The sequence below is a fragment of the Callorhinchus milii genome, unplaced genomic scaffold (assembly GCF_018977255.1).
Source record: "Callorhinchus milii isolate IMCB2004 unplaced genomic scaffold, IMCB_Cmil_1.0 Scaffold4, whole genome shotgun sequence".
NCBI lineage: Eukaryota > Metazoa > Chordata > Chondrichthyes > Chimaeriformes > Callorhinchidae > Callorhinchus > Callorhinchus milii.
The window spans coordinates 78,384,189-78,411,063 of NW_024704745.1; the positions used below are offsets into that span (position 1 = coordinate 78,384,189).

A 26,875-nucleotide genomic window follows, 5' to 3' on the forward strand; every position below is an offset into this window, starting at 1 on the left:
TTGTTCAACTACATTAGAGAATACAACCTTCATTATAGCTCCTTTTCCATTTACTAAGATCCTAAGCAAGTTAGGCTCCTTTCATCTATATTTAGCTCTAGAGCCTCTCAATTCTGTTCTTCACTTGGCCAATATCTACGAAAAAAGGTGAGGTGATATCCTAAGTAGTACACTCTGAAAATGTATGTAAATAACTCAACTTATTTCAAGCTTCGGTAAAACTGTGTTAACTTTTGTAAACAATTTCTCAATTTCTGATTTCACAGCCTTACAAACTATATTGACTTGATTCAATTGGTCAAACTAAGGAAGCAAAGCTTTGCAGAGTAAAAGTTTCAGATAATGAAGTGTAAAACATAGTTGCTCCTTCCAATAGCCCAGTAAATCCCAGTGTAAAGGTTCTTTTTGAGGAGGCGGAAAGATGGAGAAGCACAGATCCACAAAATTTCGCCTCTGGGCAATTAAGGAAAAGTCAGTCAGTATTTTCCTCAAGGATCGATGGATAGTAATTAGAAGGGAAAATAGCTCATTATGATCATGTAGGTATCTTAGGAAATGTATCAGAAGCATGAATTGGAGAGAACAAAACTATACCAACAAATTCAACATTGTCTCATTGAGACTACAAAATTCTCACTTGGCTGTTGGTATAACAGTAAGTAAATAATGGCTTAAGATGCAATCCAAACATATTATACATCTGCTTTCAATTTGCAATGTTGCTTTCAAACTTAAAATACAGCTGCAACATTCTCCATGGAAACATTTGCTCTATCGCAGAATCATTTGTTATATATAGCAAGAGAAATGTTGGTTTCTACAAATATGTAGAGTTGCTGATTTTTGGCCAATGTTCCTGGCTTTGACAGCTGCTGGCAGCAGATGTTAATACCGGTCACAGCACATTCTGCAATCAATAAAAGGGGTTCCTAGACAGGAGTAATATTCCTTTAGAATTCAATAGATATGCAGTGATTTTGAAATGCATGATTTTGTCCAGTCTTCATGATTGATCCCCTCAACTCTGTTCCATTCCTGCCATTAGAGATGATGCCAGCGACTCCACTGTGAAGTTAGAGGACAACTCTGATTAGTAACTAAAAACACAATTGGCCATTAAATTGAATACTTGATGTATCTAAGAGGAAGAAAAGTTGTCTGAGATTGACTTCAGTTAGAATTAGGGCAGCAAGTTTGTCACAGCGGAAAAATATCATGGATACTGTGACCTTTCTGCTGGACAAAACCCGCTGCCCGTACATTTCCCTCATTAACTCTCTACGACCCCATTGCCCCCACCCCCGCCCAGCTCTCCTGGCTCCCCATCCCTCAGAGGATCAAGTTCAAAATCCTCGTCCTCGCTTTCAAAGCCCTCCACAGCCTTGCCCCTTCCTATCTCTGTGACCTGATAACCCCATATCAACCTGTCGCTCCCTCCACTCAGCAGGTTCAGGCCTCTACCCTCCCTTACCCAACACCCCCACCGCTCAGGTCCAAATCCCTGACTGTCCACAGTGCCTTGGGATGTCCTCCCCAATATTATATAAAATAATTTTGGCAATTAACTTTGAGGGAGGCCAGCGTATACGCTTTAATTCAAGTGGAACATGGAGGAGGCTGGGCTGTGTGCACAGGTGCCAGCCTCTCAACAACACAAAATTACTTTTGTCTAGAGCCTTTCACTTCCCAAGGCACTGGACAATCAGTGTTTCGGACTTGTGCTAGGGGTTGGGATCAAGGGAGGGGACTGCGGGATGGAGTTCCAGAGGGTGGGGGCAGAGCGGCTGAAGGCCCACCCACCAATGGTGGAACGAGCGAGGCGGGGGATGTGAAGCAGGCCGGAGCCCACCAAACGGGAACACAGTTTAAACAGAGATAACAGATCTACGATCTGCTGATCTACGATTGAGGAGCAACCACCAGATATCAGGCAACTTGTTGCCAGCCTCACGTCATTCTGTGGTGCCAACATCCACCAGAGACAAACCATGAGATAGATATCAGTCCTTTCACACTTACCTCAGACTACTCCGGCTAACATCACAATGTATTGTGATATTATATTATTATTGTTGTAGATGAAAAATATAGCAACAATAATCCTTGCATTTGATATGGCACCTTATTAGGTCATCAATCAAGCAAGGTCAACCTGGGACATGCAAACAGTTCTCACAGATACGCACACATCCTAGACATTGATAATAATACTTGCATCTGATATAGCGCCTTATCACGTCATTGATATGTCTCAAAATGCTTCACAGAATGTATTATAAAGTGAATTGACTGTGTATTTTGTGGGCGAAACGCAAAAATTTTGAAACATTAGGAAATATTTGCAGGTATGAAGACCGTATAATTGAATTTCCATATCCGGACTTCTCCCAACATTTCCCCGTAAATCCTGGTCATTCATTAAATTTACCGTGACTGCTCCAAGAGTTGACAAAAATACCGTGACAAATCTGCAGCCCTAAATAATCTACAATTGGTGTGCAGTAGTCCATTTTGCCCATTTGTTAGCCTGACTCAAGTCAGTAGCTTTCTCGTCTCTGAGTCAGAAGGTTGTAGATTCAAGACTTACATCAGGCCTTTGAGCTCATATCTCTAGGTCGACACTCCAAGGCAATATTAGGGGTGCCGTCTATTGGATCAAACCAAGATACCGTCTGTCTGTTCGCATGACACTAAATCTTTCATCGCACGATTCAAAAAGAAGGGAATTTCTCCCAGTTTCCTGATAAACACTTCCTCAGATAAAATTAATTCTTCGCTTTATGGCTATCTGCTGGTTTGCCGACAAAATCAGTCACTACACTTTACAGTGAATCACATTAAGCACTTTGAAACATTGACACGGAAAGGCGCTATATCAAATGCAGGACAGACATTCGATCATTTGGGAGGAAGGGAGGGGCGGGTGGCAAGAAGGCAAAGTTAGATAGGCATTCTGAAATCGTGGTTAATTTACCTTTGGGCTACAACTGCTTTTCCTCAACATATTAAACAAACATTCTGCACCTGTTCCATGCTCTCTTACGTTTTTAGTGAACCCCATTTATTATTGAAAGGCGATATGCAGCCAGCCTTAGGCATTTTATGTTGAATCAAATGAGTATGAAAGTTCACCATCTACCCACATTTATCACAGACGAAAGCCAAACGTGCTGCATTACTCAGATGAGAACTGAAAAAAAAATGTATACTGCAATTTCCTTTTCAAGATTCGCATCAAACCATATCCTCTGGTGTTTCAGTTGCCTCAAATATATGTTGTTGAAGTTGTGGTACTTTCTAGCAGATTAAGTCCAGCGCTGTTATATATCAAATGCAAGGATTATTATTAATATTATAATTATAACACTACATTACAGCAGGAATTTGGTTATAACATGATTTCAGTGGACCAATGCCATTTACTGTGCATGTGGCCAGCCAGCCTGCTTCTTACGCTATAGCCAGCTAGCTTTCATTTTAAAATGGCAGATTTCTTGTTCCTTAGGAAAAAATGTTAGTGGCAATGTATTTTGTTGCACATGCTAGCTGTCCTGGGCAGCGAAACCACTTCATTATCGCACATGCGTTGGGATTTTACAGATCCCAATAACTGTCCCAATTTGTGGAGCCCTGTAGCTCAGTGGTTAGAGCACTCTCTTTGCAAGTGAGAGACCTGAGTTCAATTCCAGGCAGAGGGCGAAACCTTGGGCAAGTTTCCTTACTCCACACAGAGCCTAATAATAATCCCTCCAAAACCAAAAACAATAATAAATTGGTCATTTTCAATCTACGACTGTTTGTGGGACATTGCTGTGCGCAATTGGCTGCCGCGTTCGCCCACAAATATACAGTCAATTCACTTTACATTGTGTTCTGTGAAGTGCTTTGGGACATCCTCCCGACGTGAAAAGCGCTATATCAAATGCAAGGAATATTATTATAACTGCGGTATAACAAGGTTTATTATATATATAAAATTATTATTATTATATATACTATATGCAGCAAATCACTCGTGTGAAAAGCATATGTTCAAAGATAATTGAAAAACCTTCCCCAAACTACACTGAACTTTCAACAGATCTGTAAAGAAAGTTAGGATTTACTCACGATGAGGAAATGATCCTCTACAAACAGCTTTGTTTAGTACTGTTACCAGGAACATGTGGCAGTTTTTGAAGTCGGACTCCATCTTTTCAATGGACTCGATTCTAACAAATAAAAATAAAATTAGTTTAAAAAACTGAACTCTTCATCTGCTTTAAGATCACTCTTTTAGAGCAAAAAGATTCACAAATTATGGAAATTCTTAAATTAAGTTGTAATTTGCCAGTTTTTCTGCAATTCTTAAAAAGAATTTTTAAGTTCCCTTTGTTGGAAAGGGAACAGACATTTTGTAGACCGATGCGGAGGAGACAGTTGGTGGCGGAAGGTGGGGGGGCGAGGGAGAGGACTAACAAGGAGGGTGGGGATGTGGATCAAGGAGGAGAGGTTAGCCCCCATGGTCAGAGACTGCTAAGCCTTGCGGTGAGAATTGGGTATAGGGCAATCAAAGTGGCTGCTGTTGAACGGCTAGCGGTGACTCCCACGGTGGCCCCGAGGAGGATTCGCAGGCTGGAACAGAGGGAGGCAGTGGGTCGGCCTAGCAGGGATAGGAGTCGGGGAGGGCGGTGGGAGAGGAGGACCGGGCGGGAGTAAATGAGGGTAGGTTCAGGGATGGGGGCATTATGGGGAAGCATCTCAGGTCGGTGGCAGCAGGCAAAATGCGCACGTCGAGACTAAAAGCGAGTGGCGGGTGTGGAGGGTCAGCGAGGCATGGTTAGCCCACTGGTGAAGACCTTCCTATTCGAGCTTGCTTACAGCCACCCTCCGCTCCCCCCGGCTCGGCATCTTGCTCCGCCACTGTCAAGCGCTCTGGGACGCTACCCTGCATGAGGGGCGCTATATAAATGCAAGTTGTTGTTATTTCGCCACTGATAAGAATGCCATTGAAAATGTGTTCAACAGCATAATAAATGGATATAATTCACTGAAAGGTCTCCGATTTTTTTTTGTCAGCCTGACACATGCAGAAACCCATCACAAAGCTTCAGAGTATCCAAACCAGACAGTGTATGCAATCTACATATGGAAATTTACCCATGGATGGAATGTGAACTCTCCTGAAAAGGATGTACACTGTTTATCTAATTCCCAGAAGTATTAGGAGCAGACTGGCAAGTGTCTAGGCTTGGGGACTCCAGAGTGTTCTTGGGATAACTGCTGAAGTTTACAACAACTTATATGGCAGCCTTCATGAGGGTAGTGTCTCAGAGCACTTGGGTTTAATCAGCTAAAACCACAGAGTTTGCCACTGTGAGCACTGTCTGGCAAGTTTCTGCTTTGGTCACTTCCTTATAGAGCGAGCTCAGTCCAGATAATTGTCTGAAAAAGTACCAAGCTTTCAGTTTCTATTTTGGAGCACATCCCCCACACCCTGTGTTCCTGAGCTCAGTCATCCTCCCATGAAGAGAAAGACTAACCAGAAGCCAGAATCACCCAGACCACACTCAAACACGACACACCATCTAGAATGATCAGAACAGTGGGTTCACCATGGAGTGCTCCCTTTGACAACAACAACAAAATTACATTTATATAGCGCCTTTCACATTGGGAGGACACCCCAAGTCGCTGGACAGACAGAGTTACGGACCCAAGCTGAGGGTCGGGGTGGGGGAGGGCGGGGGGGGGGGGAAGCAGGGAGTTCGAAAGCACGGTCCAAGCGGAAGGTCTTGAGCTGGATCTTGAAGGTGGCGAGGGAGGGGGTGAGCCGGAGAGACGACAGGAGGAGTTCCAGGCTACTCAGGGAATGCATACATACTCTGGAGCACCTCTATCCCACCGCCTTGCCCTTTCGTATCCCATCTTCAGATCCCACCTGAAAACCTTCCTCTTCGACAGTGCCTACGTTCACCTTCCCATCCCCCCCACTCTGGCTCGGCGTCATGCTCTGCCACTGTCAACACTCTAGGGCACTATTCGGCGTGAAGTACGCTATATAACTGCAAGTTGTTGAGTAAACAAGATTTCCTCAAAAAATTAAATTTGATCATATTACAACAGTAATCAATACAATTTAAGACCAGACAAAAACAAACGTACTTTGAAACACCTAGTCCTGCTTGCCATCGATCCGCAAACATAAGGACCAAATTCAGAACTTTCATAATTGCTTCTTTCACAAAGCTGATCTGGAAAATAAATCGGAACATAAGACAATCGAGTACAACTATTCAAAGCAAAACACGTTGTTCTGAAAGGAGCACCAGAATACTTCTGACCGAAGGTCATTGACCTGTAATGTTAACTCACTTTCCACTCTCCATAGATGCTGCCTGACTTGCTTGAGTATTCCCAGCAACTGCTGTTATTACAGAACATTCTATTGTTCTAAATATTTATATTAATCTGTTCAATGATCACAGAAACGAGCTTCCAAAAATAGTCACACAGTCAAGTTTTCTTGTTGTCAATGTTTTCTCTCCTTATAGATGTGACCAGCAAACACTTCATGGTTTACACTAGAATTCCATTACACAATTAAGCAGAACTTCAAAACACATCGCTCGCTCACCTTTTCTCTGAGTAGACATCGATCATAGATTGTGGACAGATATCTGTAATGAATTTTTATTAATTGGTCCAAATCTTTGGCCTCCTCAATTTGATGCTGAAACTCCAAACCTGTGCTGTGTAATATCTGAAACACAAAAGCTCCAGTGAAATTCAGTTGTCAATTATAGCTATTCACCACCTACATCTTTAATTTAAAACTACAGCCGATATGTTGCTTTGAGCACGGCAGCAGTTCTCAGGTGCACAAAAGCAGTAAGATGCAGGTTCTGAGCCACTATTTCCCATTCAATAAGTTCACTATCTCTCCTATCAAAGGGTGAGAGGAGGGGAGAAGACCAGCTGAAGTGACTTGTGTATTTTGTGGCTGAAACATTTTCTCATGCACAACTGCATTTTTTCTACACCAAGAGTTCAGAGAGGTGTTTCCCTCTAGGACAGAGGTTCTCAAACTGCAGGGCCTCCCTAGGGAGGCACGGGCATGGACCAGGGGAGGTACCAGTTGCAAACAACAACAACTTGGATATATATAGCGCCCTCCACGCTGGATGGCGTTTCAGAGCGCTTTACAGTAACAGATCCCGGGACCGAGCCGGGGGTGGGGGGGGGAGGAAGGTGACCAAAGGCGCGGTCGAAAAGAAAGGTCTTCAGCGGAGGCCTGAAAATGGGAAGGGAGGGAGCAAGACGAAGAGAGTGAGGAAGGCAGTTCCAGAGCCTCGGGGCATAGTGGCTGAAGGCACAGCCGCCGAGGGGGGAGCGGAGACCTTGGGGGACGAGGAAGAGGCCAGATCTGGAGGAACGAAGGCAACGGGTACTGCACTGAGGAGAGAGGAGGTCAGAGAGGTCGGGGGTGCAGAGGAGTGCAGGGACTTGAATACGAGGGTGAGGATCTTGAAATCGATCCTCTCTGGGATAGGCAGCGAGTGCAGTCTGGCCAGGACTGGGGGGATCGGGGAGCGGAGTTTGGTGCAGGTGAGAATGCGGGCGGCAGAGTTTTGAATGATTTGGATTTTATAGATGGTAGTGGATAGGCGGCTGGCGAGGAGGGCATTGTTGTAGTCCAGCCGAGAGGTGACCAAGGCACAGACTAGGGTTTCAGCGGCTCTTGGGGAGAGGTATTGGCGGAGGCGGGCGATGCGTCGGAGGTGGAAGAAAGCGGTGCTGGTGAGGGACCGGATGTGGGGGTGACAGAACATCGGGGACTGGGGGTCGCAAAGAGAGGTGGAAAAATAGAGTTGGGTGTCATCTGCATACACGTGGAAGTGTACCCCATGTCTGCGGATGACATCAGAAAATGGATCCTTGGGATACCACACAGGTGACCGGGTGAGAGCGGGAGGAGAAGTCGTTTCTGCAGATGTAATGCTGACAGTTTGTGAGGTAGAACTCGAACCGGCGAGTGCGGTCCCACTGAGGTGGATGATGGAGGAAAGGCGGTGGAGGAGGATGGCGTGATCGACTGTGTTAAACACGGCAGAGAGGTCCAGGAGGACAAGGAGGCAGAGGGAGCCCTGATAGAGAGGATGTGGTTTGTGACTTTCACAAGCGCAGTCTCTGTACTGTGGGCGGAAACCGGACTGGAGGGGTTCGAAGAGGGAGTGGGAGGAGAGGTGTGCGCAAAGTTGGTTGGCAACAACGCATTCTAGAACTGTTAAGAGGAAGAGTAGGTTAGAAATAGGGTGGTAATGGCTGGGGTTTGAGGGATCCAGGAAGGGGGGTGATGACAGCAGTTCTGAGGGAGGCAGGGACTGATCCGGAGGAGAGGGACTGATTAATAATGTCAGCCAGTAGTGGGCAGAGGAGGGGGAGCTGGGTGACCAGTAAGTTGGTGGGTAGGGGTTCAAGGCAGCAGGTGGTGGATTTCATGGAGGCGATGGTGGGTGAGAGGGAGGAAGGGAGAGATGGGGAGGAAGGAGTGTAGAATGGGGGTGGTGGTAGGAGCAGATGAGGAGGAAGGTGAGGGGGACTTTCGGGTTGTGTTTAGCCTCCAAGATGACGTTGGAGTAAAAGGCCGTTTTTGTGTGCCAAAGAACGGCGGTAGCTGTGGAGATGCTCGACCTGCAGTTGGCGGTGAATTGTCCGGCCAGTTTTCCGCCATCTACGCTCGAGCAGACGGGTTTGGGTTTTTTGGCAGCAGAGATGGTTGTTGTACCAGGGGGGTCGGGTGGGTTTGGAGATGGTCCTGGATTTTAGGGGGAACGAGGGAGTTGAAGATGGAGAAGAGGAGATCATGGAGCAGATGGATGGCTGCTTCAGGATCTCTGCGGGTGGAAGGCCAATAGTCTTAGGTTTCGCGGGTCTGGCCTCAAGCCCCAGAAAAGCCACTTCCCCTACAATTCCCGTGACAATGCTTCTCTCGACAACCAAACCCCGCCACATTTCCTGTGAACCAAACACCGCAACAATGTCTCCCACAACCTACATATGGCATTCATACCCTTATTATATCCATAATGTTTTTCTTCTGAGCGTAGAAAGGCTCACTGTCACAAAGTTAGTCGATTAGATGATCAATTTTCCGAAGTAAAATCCCTTCAAAATAAATAAATAATAATATGGTCACTCAATCCATGACTGTTTGTGGGACACTGCTGTGTGCAATTGTCTGCCACGTTACACCCACAAAATATACACTCAATTGACTTCACAGTGTATTCTGCGGAAAGGATTATTATTATTTGAGGCCCCCAGCTCTACGGTGTAACTTTTTTCACAATGCAGCCAGGTGAGGCGAAGCTGTACAGTTTTCCTCAGCAACAACTGGGAGTGCTTTTAAAAAGAATTTACAAAGACATTCACACCCTAACAGTAAAATCAAGAACAGTTTATCCATCATTTATAAATTCTGTAATTCAACAAGTTTCTTGCAAAACAAGTCTCACCCTTGTCATTATGTAGTTGTGCAGGCTGTTCACAAAGTGCATTAGCTTCACTCGAAGAAGGAACATCCTATGAGTTTCCTGTTTAACAGGCACCTTCAGAGTTTCAAAGGACCAAATGGAATCCTTCTCAAACACAGCATCCGGGCTGGTTTGTGGTCTTTCAGAAGCTTTAACGGGCTCTTTAAGTAATTGTTGTTTTTTAAAAAAATAAAAATAGTAAACATTATGCAAAAATATGGCTATTACATCTAGACACCACACAAACTTTAAAGCAAAGTGCAAGCTGAAATGGCTACAAGATGATGGGCTTGGCAACAGAGTGTTGGAATCGAGTCAAATCGATTCGTAGGGCGAAACCTTGGGCAAGTTTCCTTACTCCACACACAGCCTAATAATAATCCCTCCAAAACCAATAATAAATTGGTCATTTTCAATCCACGGCTGTTTGTGGGACATTGCTGTGCGCAATTGGCTGTCGCGTTCGCCCACAAATATACAGTCAATTCACTTTACAGTGTGTTCTGTGAAGCGCTTTGGGACGTCCTCCCGACGTGAAAAGCGCTATATCAAATGCAAAGATTATTATTAAATCTCTTTGGCAGCCTCAGCAGTCTGGTTACTGAACCAGGCAGTCCACAAGCGAACCAGGACACTGCTGATGACAGACCAGCCAGCCTGATGCGTCAGCAGAATAGAGGGGAGGACCAGTGACTGGAAGCAAGAATTTTTCCCACTTGCAGGGGAGCAAGGCTGAACTGAAGAGTGCTTACATGCAATCTATGACTTTATAGCACTTCCAGTGTACACTCTGAGGCCCCATGCTTTTTTTCTTGCCAACCTGCACCTAATACTCTCCAGAATGTGAAGAGAGCATGCATTCCATTGCAGACACAGAGAAATTCCCGGGTGGCATACATATGTCTCAGTCTGTTTGGACACTCAAAGCATGCTCTGGGTTTCTCAAGTGACAGACTGTACAAAAGAAATTAAGTCCTTGAAATTTATATTTATGCCGTGAACTGAGTAATAAGAACTACGAAACTACTAATAAAACCAATGTTAGCATTATTTTTTAACCTATATCAAAACATGATCTCACCATCAAACCTCAGGACATCAAGACTGTACTTGGCCCATTTAATTTGCAACAGCAATATGAATACTTGGTTGTAAATCTTCTGACATTCTGAGCTGATCACAATATCAACAGGCCAAGGTACCTGGTAACAGGGAAAAAAGAAAAACAGTATAAAAAGTATCCCTGCCTGTAGTCAGTATAATATTTTTCCGTTGTTTTTCAAGTGTTAAAAACGCACCTTATAGCTTAATGTGAGGCCATCTAAAGAATGCACAGGCAGTCTCTTCTTCACCATATCGATATTTTCCAAGTATATGGATAATCTGGATTCAAAGCAAAATCCTTAATCAGAAAACATCCAGCAGCAGTAACTAAAAAAAAAGTCATTTACTGAATCAATGACAATCACATTTTTTAAAAACAGGAATTCAGTTCGCCAACCCGGTTTCTTGTCAATTGTACAAGGGTTATCTTGTTTCTAATGTTGTCAATGATACATCAGCACTTTTTGAACAAGACTTGGCTCACTTTAGTGGATTTAGCAAGGTTGTCAGTAGAGGAAGTACAAAGTCCTACAGGAAGCAAAATGAAGATTAAAAAGCACAACCAGGTCCTGAGCACGATTAGATCAACCATGCGGAAAGCCTAGTCATGCGAAAGATGCCTTATAAAAATAAGTTGTTGATTTGTTGTCTAAAGAAAATTTCTTAAGTCCATTTGTAAATTGCTCAATTTCTGACTAATTTGCATCACTCACTACCATTTCACACAATTTTCTATTGTTCGTCCGAATTTGGAGACGATATCAAATTAGCAGCATTGTCAATCGATGAACAACAGCATCCAGAAGAATAACTAGAATGGGATGACTAGAAATGTGTCAGAAGCAGTTTAATTGTATAGAAATTGTCACATTCAGAGATTTATTAAAGAAAGAGTAGAGTAACGGACAGTGTGATACATGTATTGAATGGAAATGTGCCCTATTGTGACAACCACCTTGAGGTTTCGGTGAGCGGGTTTTGAACACGTATCATCTTACCGCGTGCTGTCGTCAGGATAACGCTGTCCCACTGCCTCCTGTAACCGGACGTTCAGAAAGGACAAGTGCTGCCATGATTCTTTCTCTTTTAATTTGTCGAAGATAGCCACGTAAAAAAAGTACATTGTGTCTCCAGCCTCCAGCAGGAAAAAATTCCTCATGGCCTGAAGATGCTCCACCAGCCTGAGAGAAACATTTCATAAATTAGAATATAATGAGATTTACTATACCTTAGACCAATGTTGGCCAACCGGTAGCCCACAAGAATGCCAAGAAGTGGCCCGTCAAACATTCACTCTAGTTTAGGTGAGGAGTTTAATCAGCTAATACCGCTTAGATTGCCATTGAGAGCACCGTCCAACAAGCTTCCTGCCGAGTGTCTCGCTGAAACCACCCTAGGGAATCAGCGCAGAATGTGCTGGCAAAAGGCTGAGCAAAGTGGGTGGAAGAAGAGGAGTACGGGCAGGTCCGAGAGGTAAAGAGGTATTAGGGCTATGTGAATGTGATTATCTGCATGGTTTTGGTCCATTGACCAATATCTGGCCCACAAGCATGCATTTCACGTCTTCAGTGCTCCCATACCTATAATCAGTTTTCAGGATTTGCATGAGTTTCCCACAACACTCCAGGTAACGTTTCTCAATATGAGGATACAAGCAGGACCGAAGAGTCAGTTCAAATGTCTGGCAGGTCACAGACTCAGAGGACCGGTCCACATTAACATCGCCACTGTTGAATCTCTCGTAGAAGTCACTTTGCTCCATGTACAATCTGTGGGGAAACACAGTAAACCATCAACTCAGCATCAAATCCAGTACGATTACGTTGTTGAGCAATAGCACAGTATAATTACGAGAAAAAAATAACATTTGTTCACAAGTTATGAATTATTATTATTAATTATAATTGATTTTTTTTGTTGCTGTACACAATTGGCTGCTGCGTTTCGCCTACAAAATATACAATAGAAAATTACACATCGGGGAGGACATCCTAAGGCATATACATATACAGTCAATTCACTTTACAATATATCTTGTGAAGCGCTTTGAGACGTCTCAATAACGTGACAAGGCACTATATCAAATGCAAACGTTATTATTACTATTAGAAAAATTGAGGTGAAAATTTGTTCACAAGTGAGGATATGGGGAGACAAAACTTTACAGGGGAACACTGCAGTAAAATCCTCCCTTACATACCAATCACAAGTTTTACAATTTTAACTTGTTTTTCTTCACAATTATGAATTGAATATGCGATGAATACACTCCTTGGGGAAAGGAACATCACTTCTGAGGATTGGAGCATACTCCCACCTCTTGAATTTGCATTTTGTTTCTGAGGAATTACCTTGCAAAATTTATGGCTAACAAAGGGTCATAAACATCGTCGAGCTCAAGGTGTTGAGCCACAATAGACTGCAGCTTTATTAAGCTGTGTTTGGTGGCCTGCTGCTCTGGAACTTGATTTTCGGAGCACAGAGTCTCCTCCTCTCCGTACTGAAGGCGCGATTGGAGAGACTCCAGGAACAGTGTGTACAAGCTCTTTCTATCCGCGTCTGTATTCAGATCAGGGAAAATAAAGCAACAATTAACAAATGGCTCTTTTTTAAAAGAAAACTAATTCAACGTTTTAACACAGCATGACAGGACAATACTCAAGAATCCAAAAGCATTTTTTAATATTTTTTAAACAGAGGTTGGAATGTAGAATTCTCTACCAATAAACTGTTGTTGAGGCAAAATTCAAATATTTTATTAAGAGGAATTAGATGCTTGCAAAAGAGAAGGGTATGAATCAGATAGCGGGATACACTTAAGATCTATTTGTAGAAAACATCATTGTAGACTTGATAGGCAAATGGCCAGATTCTGTGTATTAATGATCCTAAGAATGCTTGCAAGAGATACATTTCAAACTGTGCAGCAAAATAAACCACCTCACCATCTAGTAACGTTCTCTATTGAGCACAGAAGACTGCGGGGTGATATTTGGATAATTTTTGCCCCTTATAAAAATTAAAAGAATTAACTAGCTCACTGACTCACCAATTTGTGCCTTGCCATCTTCGAATGAATAGTGTAAAATAGAATATTAACCTAACTCTACTATCTTATCTAACCCTATTTTCCTGCCCACATCCTCTGCTTTTCCACTCCTCATTCTTTGCTCACTCCATCCCACCATGAATGACTAAGCTATCCACGCTCTCCCCAAAATACTTTTGCCTTGCGTCTTCTCTCATTGCTCTCATAAGCTCAAAAAAAAACACATCTTTGGACGTGCCTTTAGTCAGAACCCTCAAACTCCTTTCCTCCTCCCTCAGTAATCCTCATTATTTATCTTATGTGAAAAGCACTAAATAAGTGAAAGTTGGAATCCCATAGCATAGTGGTTAGAGCCTCGACTCACAACCAAGAGGACCTGTGTTCGATTTCTGGGCGGGGCGCAACCTTAAGCTAGTTTCCTTACTCACACACCTCTGTTTGCCAAGCAGTTAGGTAAGGAACCCGGCTGTTAGTCAATTGGCGAATAGCTTTCTGGGGGTAATAAATCCTTCAAAAAAAACAAAATTGGTCACTCAATCCACGGATATTTGTAGGACACTGCTGTCCCCAATTGGCTGCCGCGTTTCTCCCACAAAATAGTCAACTCATTTTACAATATATCCTATGAGGCGCTTTGAGACTTCTCAAAGTCATGATAAGGCGCTATATCAAATGCAAGGATTATTATTATGTTTTTGTTGCATCTATTCTGATGCATCATATTATAACAATTACAACTTGCATTTGTATAGCGCCCTTCACGCAGGGCAGCATGAGCACTATATAAACCCAATAACCTAATTGCTTTACCTCGGTGGGAGGTTTGCTGGGGGAGACCCAGGTTGTTCTTGCTTTCCAGGTTCTGAAGCAGCTGCATGGACTTGCCGGCCATAATGATCTGCTTCAACACTGGCTTCAGAAAGGAGACCATTGTGTGCTGTTTGTTGGGGTTTGTTTGATCGATATCGGTGGCACTGCCGCTGGCACCATCACCACTGCTCTCATCATTCCCAGTCCTCTCCGACACGCTGTACAGTGTACACGTAGAATTCCAGAAATCCCGGTGGTTCACTGGTACATCCTGGTTTCTAGTTCACAAGACAACAATGTCGAACAGATAGTAACAGTAATAATAATCCTTGCATTTGTTATAGCGCATTATTCTGTCATCGATATGTCGCAAAGCAATTCACAGCATATACTGTAAAGTGGATTGACTGTATTTTGCAGCTATCAAAGTATCAAGATGACTTTTTTTATATACAGTGAAACATTATGCTCTCATTTTAGTTAGACACAAACATTTAGCTGAACCACAATGTGAATTTTACTCATTGTACCTCTTCCTGATGTCAGCTGCTAGCAACGTAAAACAAATTGTTTTTCGGTCCCTATTCCTTGTGATTTCCCTTGTGAAAATACAATCAGCATGTCCTGGAGTACTGAGGACCTCAACTGGCTCAGGAACTGGACTGCCATAGAGGGTGGGCTCAATTTTGACATTGTCAGATCAATTCCAAGTAGACCCTGCTTAACTCCTCGCACCCACCCACCCCCAGGATAGTCCCACCAGGAGAGAAACTTCATTCTCTTTTCAAATAGTGCCATGGAATCTTTAACGTCCACTGAACAGGCAGTTTAATGTCTCACCTGAAGGACAGCACCTCCAATAATGCAACGCACCTCCAGCACTGCATTGGAGTTTCAGGCATGTCTATGATTTTTAAATCCCCATGTGGGGCTTATACCCACAACCTTCTGACTCAAGAGGGAGAGTGCTATCTACTGAGCCAGGCTGACACACGTGCTTTTAATTAACATGCCCTTGTAACTGCTCACTTCCTAGCTTACATTTTTCACACTTTTTTTGTGAACGATAATTATAAATGGACTCTATCATGACAATGATACCTTTGGATAATGAACTCTTTTGCAGGGTCAAACAGGTTTCCGTGAGCGATCCATTCATCCACAATTTCTAAATATGGTCTTACTGTTTCTACCCACAAAGAAAAGAGAAGCGAAACCTGCAAAAAGAGTAAGAAACAAACCATGAAGTTCAAGAAAATACAAGGCTGTTCCATAATCCATATTAGCCCAGGCCTCTCATGGACAGCCTCTGGTGGTGAGAGAAAGAACTTGCATTTCTGCAGCACTTGCATTTCTGAAGGGTGTCGAGGTGAGGGGACCGAGCTGTGCGAGTGGACGCTACACGTTCACATTCTCCGGCCTTTGGATCTCCCTCCAGCCTGACTCCAGTTGTTGACTTCGCTCTAACTAGCCATGATTGGCTGCCGATCGCACACCCCCCCACCCTGGTGACGGGCTGCCGAGCCCCCCCCCCCCACCGGATAAGAATTAATAGGATAAAATGGGCCACAATGTCGAGTTTGTTATTATCGGAGGCATCATAATAACTAGGGGTCGTTAAGCAGAGGTCAGCCTGTACTATTACTTCACTGAGTTTTCTCTTCCTTCCTGCTTCAACTTTGCTTCTCATAGTTGAGATGAAAGAATACTCACTGTGTGCTCTGTGGCTTCTCCAACGCTGTCATACTCAATAATGGCTTTGTACAGTGTATTCAGCAGATGGGACGCCCTGATGACATCTGGAGTATCAGGCGGAACCTCTGCTACTCCTGTGCGAAAAACTCTGTGCAGCAGCTTTAGCTCAGACAGCCGTGGGGACAGTTTATCAAGCACTGCTGACAAGGTCACGGTCTCATCTTAAAAGAAAAAAGTACACATAATAAAGCCAGGATTGCCACGGATTAAATAATAATTCTTGTATTTGATATAGCACCTTTCACACTGGGAGGATGTCTCAAAGCCCTTCAAATTGTCGTGGCTCTATATTTTGTAGACGTACATGGCAGCCAATTTGCGTAAGCCAACAACCATGGCATGAGTGAACAATTTGTGGTGCTGTTGGCCAGTAGAATGGGATAAACTCGCTTCTCTTCACGAATAGCACTTCGAGGCGCCACCACGCGTGAAGAGCGCTATATAAATGTAAGTTGTTCTTGAATAGTAATGGGTATGTTTTACGTCCACTTCAACAGTCAGACAGACATTGATTTAAATCTCATACTATTTATGATGCCCAACAACTTAAAACTTTCCAATTACAACAACTAGGATGTTACGTTACCCTTCACGTAGGATAACATCTCGGAGCACTTTGCGGCCATGATCAGATACGGAGCAAGGGAGGAGGGGAAAGGTGACAATAGGTTTGGTGAAAAGGTAGATTTAAATTACCTTTATTTATCATGCATTTTTCAATGGTGGTTAGTTCTTGTTTGAAGTTGATGAAGTACTTATGCAGGGCCCACACAAACGACTGGTAAGTCCTAAAAGGGGGTTCAGTAAACTTTCTAGAACTGGGTACAGACCCAAACAGACAACTTTCAGAACTGTGGCCAATCTCCTCATCGATGAACTTCTGTAGTCGAAATACCACCTGGCCGTATGCTGCTATTTGCTCTAAGATAGCCTTCAAGCAAGTCTGAAAAAGATGGACCAGGGGAAAAAAATTCAATGTAACCAAGCATAATAAGCCTTGCATTTGATCTAGCGCCTTATCACGTCATTGAGATGTCTGAAACGCTTCACAGAATATATTGTGAAATAAATTGACTGTATTTTGGGGCGAAATAGGGCAGCCAGTTGCGCACAATGGTGAATCGCAAACAGTTGTGGATTGAATTATACATTTTATATATATAAAAAGATATGTACTGTAGTTATATATCTTTCAGTTATACATATTTACTCTGAAGCAAAAATTTTAATAACAGTCATTAGAGAGGTTCTGATAAAGAAGGCACATCGGCCCATTTGATCTCATCCTTCCAGAATACATATACTAATATATCTTCCAATTACAGCATCAAACATTTTTTTAAGCAATCCCTGAATCCTGCCCTCAATCATCCTTTCCTGCTAACCCATTCCAAACTAACACGGAAGTTAATAATTTTTCAAAATTCTCCACAATTTAAAATTTTATGATATGCTTAAGGCTAAGAACTTGAAGAATTGGATCCTCAGGGGTGTTCAAAATGCCTATGGTCACACCCACTCCCGCCGGCTCGGCATCATGCTCAACCACTGTCAAGCACCCTGGGACTCTATCCTGCTTGCGGTTACTATATAAAGGCAAGTTGTTGTTACTCTTAACACTACTTGCATTGATAATTTTCTGATTATTCAAGTACTCAAGATTTATTTCTGTTGGAAAGAAAACTATATTGTCACCAATATAGTAAGGACAGGAACATCCAAAGAGAAAGGAATGTCCAAAGACAGTGTCACATTAACATACACAATTTGTATCTTACCCTTACTTACATGAGTCAGATGAGTTACCATAATATTGTTTCTCACCGACACCTTTCCATCGTGCAACATATAAACGAAAAGCTTATCAACTCCTGAAAGCAACCTGCATAAGGAAAGTTGCTACATTAAAAAAAATCCAATAGTTTCATAAATCAAGTGGGAAACAGATTTTGTGTAACGCTATGCTTTTAGAAATCAGATTAATGATACTGCAAAATCCGCCAAATGTAATAATTAACTGGAACTTACCACAGGGTTTCTCGTATAACCTGGGCTTCAGTTACAAATATGCGATCCTCAGAATAATACAGAGGCTCAGTCTTGTATAGATGCTGCTCCCTGTAAACAGTAAAAAGTGATGGAAGTTTTTTTTAAAATCATCTAAAGTTCCTGTCCTGTTAGATTTTTGGGAAGTTTTCTCTGCAACGTAAAGTAACCTCTTTCTTCAATTTTCTCCCCTGATCCAGCGCAACAAAGCTGAAAGCGCACACATCCCAATGCTCCCAAACATCAATCAAGTTCCCCATCGAGAGTCTTCAATGCATGCCTGCTTCCTAAATTTGCTTTCTCTCTCCACTGCTCACTCACTGAGTAGCTGAAATTATTATAATAATTATAATAACAATAATCATTATATTTAACATTTTTGAAGTCAAGGGGACAACTGAAAGCATTTCACAGGATTTACAATAGAGTGTGATAAGCCTACATTAGATTAGGAACGTGATGTGCAGTAATGCCAGCACATCACCTCATTTAATGAACCATTATTAACCCATGGAATACTGTTGATAATAATAAAATAATAATCCTTGCATTTGATATAGCGCCTTAGCGTGTCTTCCAGACGTCTTAAAGAGTTTCACAGAATATATTGTAAAGTGAATTGACTATATTTTGTGGGCAATTGTGTGGGTGATGTGCATTTTTATGGCATCTGTAATGTTACTAAATACTTCACAGTGTGCAGTGACTGTTCTTCAGGTAAACTTTGTAGTCATTCAACACAGTAAAGTCTCATGAGCAGCCATGTGGATGCAGTATAACAGATAATATCTTCTTACCAGACGGCGGCTAAGTTGGAATGCAGGTGAAAGCTGTGACTAAATTGGGAAGCTTTGTTTGTCCAGTATTGGAGAACCACGTGCTGCTCCAGCCATGCACGTGCTTCTGGCTCACCAACTAAATACAGAAAGAAACTCTTCAATACTGTTCTTAAAGCATCATTTAGATTCCAGTCAGTTTTTAAAAATTCTATTTTAAACATCCAAGCTACAGAAATTCCACAGAAGGCTCCCCACAATAACATAACATGAAGGAGCAGTAGGCTCATTTGACCCTTCGAGCCTGCCCTGCCATTCAATCATGACTGATCTTCTAATCTAACTCCAGCTAATAACCTGACCCTGCCTTATCCCATATCCTTAATCCCTTTTGCAATAAGAAATCTATCTATCTCAGTCTTGAATATGTTCAAGACTAACAGATAAAAGCATCACACTATGCAGATCCAAATCTGTGCTGAGTTAGCTGATCTATATTGGCTCTGGAGGGGATGCAGCTCAAATTCACCAGAATGATACCAGGGCTTAAAGGGTTAAATGGTAAGGACAGGTTGCATAAACTTGGTCTCTATTACTTTTGAGTTTAGAAGGTCGAGGGGTGATCTGATTCAGGTTTTTAAAATAATAAAGGGATTCGATAGTAAGTACAGATAAACTATTTTGTCTGGTTGGGAAATCCAGAACAAGGGACATAATCTTAAAATTAGAGACAGGCCACTTTGGAGTGAAATCAGAGGCAGTTTTTCACCTAAAGGGCAGTGGAAATCTGGAATTTTCTCTCAAAAGGCTATGGATGCTGGATCCATTCACATTTTCAAGAATGAGGTGGATAGATATTTGTTCAGTTAGGGTATCCAGGAATACAGGGATACAATATAGAATAGCAAAACGGGCTTGAGGGGCTGAATGGTCTACTCCTGTTTCTATCTGTACTCTTGAGCGCTATGTTAGACATATTTATGATGTGCATTTCTCCATGAACTCAAGGTAGCTCGGCTTCAAACATAGATCTTTCCAAAAATACAAACCTTTCCAGGATACTTGAGTGACTGCTTTCTTGAGTTGTGCTTGTTCTTCCTGCGGCGTTCGGTCCACCTGGATACCAGAATCTTCTCTACTCAAAGATTCTTGGAGATCCTCTTCACTTTCGTCTTCTGACCATTCCTAAGAATATAGACATATATATATATAGAAAAAATATACATATACAGTGCAATCCTACAAAAAAAACTGTCAGAAACTGGCTTGAAAAAAATACTCAGAAGCTTAACCCGCAAATACTTCATGTTCTTAGCCTTAAGACTATTATCTTGAAATGTAAGATTGTACAGAGGTTTGGAAAATTCTTAAAATCAGTCTTAATTTGCAAAACTGCTTTCTGCAATTTTTTAAAAGAAGAACCAGCTTCCTCAAGTTCCTGCACACCACCCACTTTCAGTTCATCGGGTCACCATTAATGTCACTCCCTGCTTTGTTGTGCCTGTGCAAACAGCAGGAAATGACATTGGTCTCAACCTGATGTTCTGGCAGTTAGTCATTTTAGCTTCCGAGACTAAAAAAAGGCCAATGTCCAGGTCATCGGGACGTCTGTGAAAGCAGGCAAGTTCTCCGCCACATTTTAAAAGTTCCACCTCAGGTTTGGCATTATAGCAAGTGTCAAATGGAAAATAAAGGGAGAGCAAAAGCAAGTTCTCATGCACCCTCTTAGTCTGAGAATGACAATGGGAAAGTCTTGTATGATGTTTTACAGACAACAAAAAATTACATTTCTATATGGCCTTTCACATCAGGAGGACGTCCCAAAGCGCTGAACAACACAACAAACAGCACAACACTAGGTCATACCTCGTGAGCTGCCTGGCCACCTGAGAATAGCGGGGCAGAGACACAGACAAGAAATGAAGAGAGAAGATAACAAAAGGCTACTCACTGGAGTGTCTGGGAAAGGCCCCATGTCAATTTCTTCACCTTCCATCAAGTACTTGCCCCAGTCAAAATCATCTTCTTTTACTGCAGACAGACAGCACAACAGTTGGTCATACCTGTAAGAAATCTATTTACTGAATCAATCCGCTTCCATTATTGATCCCTGGTCTTGTATTTCTCGAGTTATGCTGTGCAGAAATGTTTACATTGGCTGACACATACCACCTGTGCAATAGTGATCATGATCAATCAAACGTGAATGGGAGTAGGTGGAAGAAGTGGGTGCTTAATGTGAACTACAGTACTGGTGTTCATGCTTGAATGTGTCCATCACCCAACAGTCATTAATTCTCCAGTGTCTATCACAGTGAGTTTGAAACCAGTATCCAGACCTAATGAGGACTCCTATACCTGCTGCTTCAGTGAAACCACTCACTCGAGGTTCTCCATCAAGGTTCACACCCAAAGATACTGGAAGCCAATCAGAAAGCACATATATTTCTATAAGCTGTAGATTTATAACTGAAAAAGGACCAGAAAGTTATAGAAAGACCACATTGCAGTAGTGCAGTACTAAGCTACATTGTCAGAGGTGCCATGAGACATTAAAACCAAGGTCTCTCCTCAGTGGTTGTGTAGATGAGAAAATTTCACAATACTATCGGAAAAGAGAAGCATCTCCCAGTCCCACAACAATCTCCAGATAAAACTCACCATGGTTACTCTGTGCAATCTCACTGTGTGAGAAATGGCTGCCCATCATTTCAGTTGATAGAAAATACTGTAAAGCTTTCAGACGTGGTCAATGTATTAAGCTGCTATAAAAACACAAGTTCTTTATGCTAAAATAGAACGTTTTGACCCTTACACCATTTCCATGCACATATAGAGCTTTCAGTAATTTGGCTCTGACACTCAAACATGGCAATGTGTCACACACAGCTGACAGCTGGCGTTGCTGTAATGCCAATGGACGTAATTGTTAGTCACTGGAGTGACAAATTTAACACCGTGGTTCTAATTGTTAGTTCACATGTATAACGTCACCTGGTGGCTCAATGCTGAAATTCAACTATAAGGAAGAAGTCTAAAATACAAAGGGCAAAAGAGAGAAACAAAAAAATCCGAAAGAGTTCAAACACATGAAGTAAAAGCAAGAAAATAGCATTGAAAATAACATGGGGTGGTGAAGAGTCATTATATTGTTAGAAGAAGTTGTAATAAAGAGGAAAAAAATCAGTAACTGACAATGGAGACAATTTCCTTTACAACAAAGAAGTCAATGGTCTCGGTGTATATTTCATCCCTGCTTGCAATCCCAGAGAGAACACCAATAATAAATACTGTACATATTCAAGGATTGGACAGGGGACAGAAAGAAATGTTTTGACGTCAGCCAAGACTCACATTAAAAAAAACTCACTTCCGAGTCATCAGGTCACTGCCGACCACATGTCCTGCGCCCAGGAAACGATGTCAGCAGCGATGAATGTCCTGGAAGTCGGCCATTTTAGTGCGATCCGGCACAGGAAGCGAGCAGGCCAACTGAGTGCAGGAAACGTGATCCACATTCTAACATCCAAATACTCGCTATAAAGCATGTTGTAACAGTACCGCCCAATCCGTTTAACAGGCTTTTATGCTCAGGTGAAACTAAAATAGGAGCCAAATTTCAGTAACAGAACATAAAGAGTAGTAAAACCCTGGTCTGCAAAACTCTATCAAGTATGACTGCAGGAATGACACATGGACTCACCTTCTTCCTTCAGCCTAGGCTTCTCTGTGTACTGAGAGTTGGACGGTGAATCGGAAAGAGCAAGCAAGACGGAAAGTATAGCATAGTGTGCCGTGGTCTGCAAGAAAGAGATCACTTCAATCCTAGTGATACAGGGAACCATCTTCTGAGATCACATTTGATATGTGCACATTATAATAATAATCCATGCATTTGATTATAGCGCCTTATCACGCTCTGAAACGCTACCCTGCGTGGAGAGCGCTATATAAAAGTCCAAGTTGTTGTTATCACGTTATTGAGACGTCTCAAAGTGCTTCACAGAATGTACTATAAAGTGGATTGACTGTATATTTTGGGAGAAATGCGGCAGCCAATTGCAAACAGCAGTGTCCCAAAAACAGTTGTAAAACAGTGAGCAACATTTTTTTTAAGGAATTATTACAACCAGAAAGTAATCCACCAATTGACTAACAACCAGGTTTCTGCTCATTGCTAGGTAAACAGAGGCGAGTGGAGTAAGGAAATTTGCCTACGGTTTCGCCCCGCCCAGGGAAGCAAACCCAGGTCCTCTCTCTTGTGAGGTGAACGCTCTAACCACTACACTATAGGACTCCACTATTCTATTTCAAATAGGCACTTGCCATGTAGTCTACTTAAATAATCCTGAATCCAACAAGAACTTATTCTAAACTTAAACCCTTGGGACATCGTCCCGACGTGAAAGGTGCTATACAAATGTAATCTTGTTGTTGTTCATCATACAATCCAGCACTCAATAGCTAGAATAAAAAATACTATATTCTCATGGTTTGAGAGAATACTGTATTCTCATGGTCTTGTTTAGGTTATAAAGCAAGATATAGCTAAGTGGTGGGTTCTCTTCTGAAATGGAGGTGTTGAAGCACATTGCTGGGCAGTTTTGCATAGAACTGATCAATACTGTCACAGGACATCTGAAATGTGAACGTGCTCATTTCACTAGTAATAACATCCATTGCTTAAGACTGTCATAGGTGTGCCTTAATTACGAGACGAAACATCAGTTAAGAATTCTCACACCATTTTGCTAAGCAGGGTACTTGTGTGGATTCATGCAAGGACAGGATTGGACTTGCTTATGGACGAAAAAAAAGGCACTTCTAACATATTGATGAATTTTGTGCTAGTTGAGGTCATGGATGACAAACAGAAGAGAGACATGGAGCAGGTTCTTAAATGTAATTTTGGTAACAATGTGCTGACAGTCACACCAATTCCCTTGAAGAATACCTCACTAAATATTCTCTGCACTTCAGAAGTATTGTACTTAACATTCAATGCATCCAATTTCTTACTGTCTTCAAATATTATCAAAGCAGCCGAAGTACAATGAGGGTGAGTGTCACATCACATACCTTTGTTCCTTCAACAATCTCTAGAGGTGAATTTAGAAATTCCTCAGTGAGTCTTCTCCAGCTTGCAGCTTTAGGCAGGTCAGAATGAATCGTCAGCTTTTCATGAATGCTGAGAAGTTAAGAGTTGGATCAGGTAACTGAGCGTCACGATAAAAGCAAACAATGTGTAAATGTCTGCATTAAATGAGTAAAAAGCCTCACCCATCGATCGCCCGTCGTATCTTGTGGCTGTCCACATCCAGAAATCGATGGAACCTGTAAATAGGTTCACACAATACATTCAGACACTCAGAGGCACATCAGTCAAACAGGATAGCGAGGCTACAACAAGCTGCAAATGCCAGCAAATGGCAATGAACCTCATTCAGAATCACAGAACCTAAAAGGCTAACCATTTGAGTAAGCCACAGTCCAGGCCAACACTCCAGCACAATACCTGGAAAGAGTTCCATTGACAGAGGGAGGTACTGTCTTTCAGGTGAGAGACTAAACTGGGGTACTGCCTACCAGGCCTCAGGTAAATGTTAAATATGATTTATATAAATATGGGAAGGACGTTTCCTGATGTTTTTGGCCAACAATCAACCAGATAAAATGAATCATTCACTTTGAGACTGGTGTGGATACTTGCTGGTGGCAACAATTTACACTTACATAGCGTCTTTCACAACAACACCTTGCGTTTATACAGCACCCTTTAACTGAGTATCTTCTTTGAGCGCATGAAGTAGGGAAAAAGTCTCAACTGCGTGGGAGCATGAGCTGCAAGAAATAGTGGTAGGACCTGCACTTGCTAAAGGAGCAGTCTACATGCTTGCCAGACTAAGTTTACAATGGTAAATTGCACAGTTTTAGCTGGTTAGTTATCCTAATGCAACATTCTGGGATCCCCCCAAGCCTCAACTCTTGCAAACCTGCACCTAATGCTATACTCTCCAAAGGATAAGAGAACAGGGTACGTCTCCTTTTGGGGGGAGGGGGGAAAGAAAAAAAAAGTGGGTATTCCTTTCTGGATATAGCAAAATCTCAAATGAATATGTGGAACTCTCAGTAATAATCATACAATTCTTGCAGTCTCTCACAAACAACCATGACAAACAAGTGAGACACCTGAGTTCAATTCCACACAGAGCCTAATAATAATCCCTCCAAAACCAAAAACAATAATAAATTGGTCATTTTCAATCTATGACTGTTTGTGGGACATTGCTGTGCGCAATTGGCTGCCGCGTTCGCCCACAAATATACAGTCAATTCACTTTACAGTGTGTTCTGTGAAGCGCTTTGGGATGTCCTCCCGACGTGAAAAGCGCTATATGAAATGCAAGGATTATTATTATTCCTATTTTCAGGTCTCTGCTGAAGACCTTTCTTTTCGACTGCACATCTGGTCACCTTCCTCCCCCTCCCCGCGGCTCGGCCCCGGGATCCGTTACTGTGAAGCGCTCTGAGACGCCGTCGTTGTTGGAGACGAGAGTAAACTCTGTTTACCAAGCAGTAGGAACCCAGTAGTTAGTCGACTGGTGAATCGCTTTTCCGCGGGGGGGGGGGGGGGGAGAATAATCCCTTCAAAAAAATAATTTTTTTGCTTCAGTCCGAGACTGTTGGTGGGGGCACTGACCGGCCCGTGCGCAATGGGCTACACTTTTACAGCGTATGTCGTGAAGCGCTTCGAGGTGTCTCGATGACGTGACTCGAGGCACTGTGTCAAATGCAAAGATTATTATTGTTAGTTGTTATTATCATTTATATGGCACCCCCTCACAGCAGGGATAGCGCCCCAGAGCGCTTGGCCTCACATGGAGACTCCCAAATAGCCAGATGAACGGCGGCCGCTGGTGTCAGGACAACCCCCCCCACAGACAGCACCCCCCCCCCACAACAGCAACCCCCCCCCCCCACACACAGACCCCCACACACAGAGCCCCCCACACACAGACCCCCCCCACAAACAACCCCCCACACACAGACCCCCCCACACACACACAGACCCCCTCCCACAGACCCCCACACACAGACCCCCCCCCCCACACACAGACCCCCCCCACAACACAGACCCCCCCCCACACACACAGACCCCCCCCCCACACACAGACCCCCCCACACACAGACCCCCCCGCACACAGCCCCACCACACACACAGCCCCCACCCCCCGGGTCGGGTACCTGACCTGATGTTGGAGCAGGTGAACTGCAGCGCCATTTGGAAGTTCGCCGCCGCCTCTTCTGCTGCCTCCTCCTCCTCCTCCTCCTCCTTCATCATCATCTTCTTCTTCATCATCATCTCCTCCTCCTCCTCCTCCGCGGGGAACGGACCGACGCAGCGTATCAACCGCTTCAGATCCTTCTCGAATTTATTCCAAGTCGCCATTTTACGTGTGTTGTGTGGGTGAGGGGTGGGGAATGCGCGTGTGTGTCCGTGTCTCTGTGTGTGTGGGGGTGGGGGGTGTGTGTGTCTCTGTGTGTGTGTGGGGGTGTGTGTGTGTGTGTCTCTCCCTCACACACTTCACCTCACGCACCGCGAGGCGGCGGAGACGACGCTCTGGTAACGGACGCCCTGCTGCAGGGCGCGCATGCGCGGGCGGGCGGGAGGGCGGGGCGGTCGCCGGAAGTAAGCAAGCAAGCAAGCGCGTGCGCAGGCGCTTGCTTCCGGCGGCCGTCCGCTCGCTCTTTTGCGCATGCGCGCGCGCTTCCCCCTTTCCCCCACCGCGCGCGTGGTGGTTGGTGCGGGGCGCGGGGTG

At 43.3% G+C, this 26,875-nt stretch overlaps 1 protein-coding gene across 2 annotated transcripts; it reads right to left on the bottom strand.

Annotated features, from left to right (window-relative positions):
- Positions 1–26,549, bottom strand: tubgcp5 (tubulin, gamma complex associated protein 5). Of its 2 annotated transcripts, XM_042334311.1 has the most exons (24): positions 26,306–26,549; positions 24,336–24,389; positions 24,135–24,243; positions 22,759–22,855; positions 21,414–21,473; positions 21,007–21,086; positions 20,105–20,240; positions 19,077–19,194; positions 18,262–18,351; positions 18,022–18,115; positions 16,930–17,176; positions 16,192–16,394; positions 15,580–15,695; positions 14,479–14,756; positions 12,971–13,178; positions 12,200–12,388; positions 11,618–11,800; positions 10,814–10,898; positions 10,597–10,717; positions 9,498–9,676; positions 6,617–6,742; positions 6,145–6,233; positions 4,111–4,211; positions 1–1,065 (listed from the first exon to the last, which is right to left on the bottom strand). In XM_042334311.1, the coding sequence occupies exons 1-24, from the start codon at positions 26,503–26,505 to the stop codon at positions 1,019–1,021; spliced, it is 3,210 nt and encodes a 1,069-aa protein (XP_042190245.1). In that variant the 5' UTR covers positions 26,506–26,549; the 3' UTR covers positions 1–1,018. The 2 variants fall into 2 exon arrangements, with proteins under 2 accessions (XP_042190245.1, XP_007889288.2); XM_007891097.2 differs by lacking the exon at positions 21,414–21,473.
- Between the last annotated feature and the right edge of the window lie 326 nt (positions 26,550–26,875).